The following is a 3,661-nucleotide window of genomic DNA, read 5'->3' on the forward strand; positions in this document are numbered from 1 at the left end:
TTTCCCCATGATAATCCAGGCGTATAGTTCCATCAAAGACATTAATAATCGTCTTAGCGGTATGTAGGAATTGTCTACCTAAGAGTACGCCGCTAGACTCAGCAGATTCGTTCTCACTCATCTTTATAACATGGAAATCAGCCGGGTAGATGAATTCATGCACCTTAACTATTACGTTCTCAAGGACACCTTCTGGGCATATGCATGTCCTATCAACTAATTGGATTACCACCTTTGTGTCAACCATCCTAACCCCTACCAACTTTCTATAAATGGGAAGAGGTAACACATTAATTGAAGCCCCTAAGTCACACATGGCATGCTCGATCATGATATCACCAATAGAGATAGGTAGAGTGAACATACCTGGGTCAGAACGTTTTGAGGGCAACCTCTTCTTCTGAATCACTGCTGACACGTTATCTCCAATCAAAATTTTTCCACTGGGCTTAGTATTCCCGGCGATAAACTCCTTGATGAATTTGCTTAAGATAGGCAGCTTCAGGGCCTGCAGGAACGGCAGGTTGATCACCAGCTTCCCGAAGATTTCCATGAAGTCTACTATGTCCTCTTTCTTCTTCTTGGTTTCTCTTAGAAGATTCCCCAACCTCTTTCCTGACTTCTTCGACTTCCACCTCAGGTTCTGGGTCTAGGAAGAATGGATCGGTCATTTGAGGTAGTGGTTGTTCCAAATCACCAGTCTGGATGTCATCCCCTGTTTCCATGCCATCTCTGTGGGTGACTGGGCTCTCTTTCTCCAATGTCCTTGGAGATATGCTTTCATCAATCTTCATTGTCGGCCCTTTGTACTCGCGCCCAGACCTCAGGGTAATCTGACTAATGTTTGCCCTGTCTGGCGGCTTGACTATGGCAGGGATCTTCCCTTCGTTCCCTCGTATCTCACTTAAGGAGGTTGCTATCTGAGATAACTGTTTCGCCATCATGTCCATTGCCGCCTTGTGCTCCATCTGAGCGTCCTAAAGTTTATGCATGTTGTTTTGCATATGTTGTTGATTACTGACTAGGTCGTGCACCATGTCATCCATACTTCTCTATGGCTTAGAATTCAGTTGACTATTTCCTGATCCTTGACTGTGATTAGATCCACTCCCCTGGTTCGGGCGGAAATTCCCTTGACCTCCTGGGTTATTGTTGTACTGGTTTCCTGGCCCCTGATTACCCTGATAATTGGGTTGGGAATTCTGATAATTCCCCTGGTTACTCCTCTGGTGTGGTGGTACACAAGAGTTTCCTTGGTTGTTCTGGTTCCTATTGCCCCGATTAGATTGGTCCCCTTGATTCTGGTTGCCCCAGTTGTTCTGCCCCTCCTGATTTCTCCCTGACCAGTTAAACTGTCTCTCTGGTGGGTGCGAATAATCTCTGGTGTTCTGTTGTGGAGGTGGCTGGGTTGGATCATTGTCGTACCATTTAAAGTTTGGGTGGGTTCTCCATGGTGTCTCCCTCTGTTTCCCTTGATTCCAACTCCCATCTAGATTCCAGCTTCCTATTGAATTCACCTGGGCCTGGTAGTCTCCCTCTTGAGGGCCATAGTATTGCTGGGGTGGAGCTTCTCCTGGGCCTGAAGTTTTCTCTTTCTCTTGTGAGGCAGGAGGGTTGCTCATCTCGATTGCGCTCAAAAGCGCTTTCTCAAGCCTATCAATCCTTGCCTCTACCCTTTCTTCCCCCTGCTCCATCACTGCATTAGCCGAACCTCTTCTCATAATGCTCTGCGGGTTGTCGTATGTCTTCTTGGCATCAATCAACCTTCCCAAGGTTTCTCTTGATTCACTTGCTTTATTCTTGGTAAAATTTCCCCCTACTCGAGGAATTCATCAGATCCTTTGACTCAGGGGTTGCTCCCTCATAAAACAGGTAATAAGTTTCAGCCTCTATCATTCTGTGATTCGGGCAAGCATCTAACAACCCCTTGAAACGCGACCAATATTGACTCAGAGATTCATCGTACTCCTGCTTACACTCCACAATCTCCTTCTAGAAGGCATTCGTTTTGTTTGAGGGGAAAAAGTAGTATAGGAACTCCAATTTTAAATCTCTCCAGGTACGGATAGAATCATGAGGTAGCCTCAACAACCGAATCATGAGGTAGCCTCAACAACCATGTGTTGGCCTCTCCCTTCAAGGCAAATGGAATTGCGCGTAGGCGATAGTCTTCATCCGTCGCATCGTTGGCCTTTTCTGAATGCTGCACAGCTTGCTGAACTCGTTCAGGAACTCTTATGGACACTCGTTCCTTCGCCCAGAGAACGTCGGTAGAATGCTTAGCACGTTTGTCTTGGTATAGATGGACCTCTGACGCTGATTTGTAACAATAGCCTGGGCTGGCTCACCATTTAGATGGGCAGTGAGCGAACCGATCTCAGGATCGGGATCGACTACTTGTGCCATGTCACCGATCTCTCTTTCGTCTGTATCTGAATATGGCTCAAACTCCTCCTTGACTGACGACTTGTGATCCTCGTCACTATCTGAACTCAACGGTTCCGGATCTCTATAGTTAGCCCCGATCTGGTGATAACTGGGAAAGTTGTTTCCTTGACCTGCCAACTAGACTGGGCGCTTCTCCAACCAGGTGCGTAATTCCAGTGACCGAACCTTGAGCCCTTGCTCATAAACTGAAAAGGAAAGAAAACAAACAATTCAAAATGAAACTATATCAAGCTTATATCAATCTTATCGGGTCCAGAGGATTCGCCATCCATCCCCGGCAACGACGCCATTTGAAAAGACATGGAAGTGCAGTGTGTTCAGTGTGTTATATCAAGCTTATCGGGTTCAGAGGATTCGCTAGATCACTAGGTCTAGGAACTCAAGGAACCTTCAAATCTAGGTCGTCGGACACATAATTTCCCGTTTAAAAACCCTCAACCCGCTATACTATTGGCTAGTACAGGGAAGTAAGGGGATCGATCCCACGAAGACGGATGCGCTCGAATGCATTTAGAGAGTTTGGAAAAGGTTTTTGGCTGCTGCCACGCAACTTTGGGTTGAAAATTTAACTACTAGACTGAAAACGAAATTTATCTACCAGCTAGACCTAGGAAATGGAAAACATCATGCACGCATGCATCAGGACCATAGCTTCTCAAACAACTCATGAAAACAGTACGAAATTCCCTCGACCTTGCAAACATACTGGCTTAAACTTGGCGAAACAGAGATCAAACCTGCAGTGGGGACCATTTTCCCAAAACAGCAAGGTATGAATGAAAAGCTGCAAATAACTAACTCTGGAATTTAACCAACAACGACCTTCATACCTTCAAACGATTCAAGCATAAACATGGAGAAAACAGAGCAAAACCAGATCAAAAAGAGCATGATGATTCGAACGTCAGAAAAGGATTAAATGAACGGGAAAATGAACAGATCTACATCTATAGACGAGACAAAGCAAACCGAAAGACATAACCAAACATCAAAAACCATGCAGAATCCAACCACTCTGCTCCAGGATCCATAAGTCGAACGCTTAATCCACTCCGGATCCAAGCAATCTGAAACAACAACGATCAAATCCAACTCCATTAACTCCGATTCAACAAATCTACTCCGATCAACAACAATTAAACTAATATTCAACTCCAAACCATCATATCAAGTGCGAAAAGCATCAACAACAAGTAAATCAACTCCAAACTCA

At 45.1% G+C, this 3,661-nt stretch overlaps 1 protein-coding gene across 1 annotated transcript; it reads right to left on the bottom strand.

The window, feature by feature from the left end:
* Positions 1 to 1,052: 1,052 nt before the first annotated feature.
* Positions 1,053 to 1,694, bottom strand: LOC121767019 (AAC-rich mRNA clone AAC11 protein-like). Its single transcript, XM_042163236.1, has one exon. It carries the CDS (start codon positions 1,692 to 1,694, stop codon positions 1,053 to 1,055), a length of 642 nt encoding a protein of 213 aa, XP_042019170.1.
* Between the last annotated feature and the right edge of the window lie 1,967 nt (positions 1,695 to 3,661).

This window comes from Salvia splendens, chromosome 15, assembly GCF_004379255.2.
Source record: "Salvia splendens isolate huo1 chromosome 15, SspV2, whole genome shotgun sequence".
Classification (NCBI taxonomy): Eukaryota; Viridiplantae; Streptophyta; class Magnoliopsida; order Lamiales; family Lamiaceae; genus Salvia; species Salvia splendens.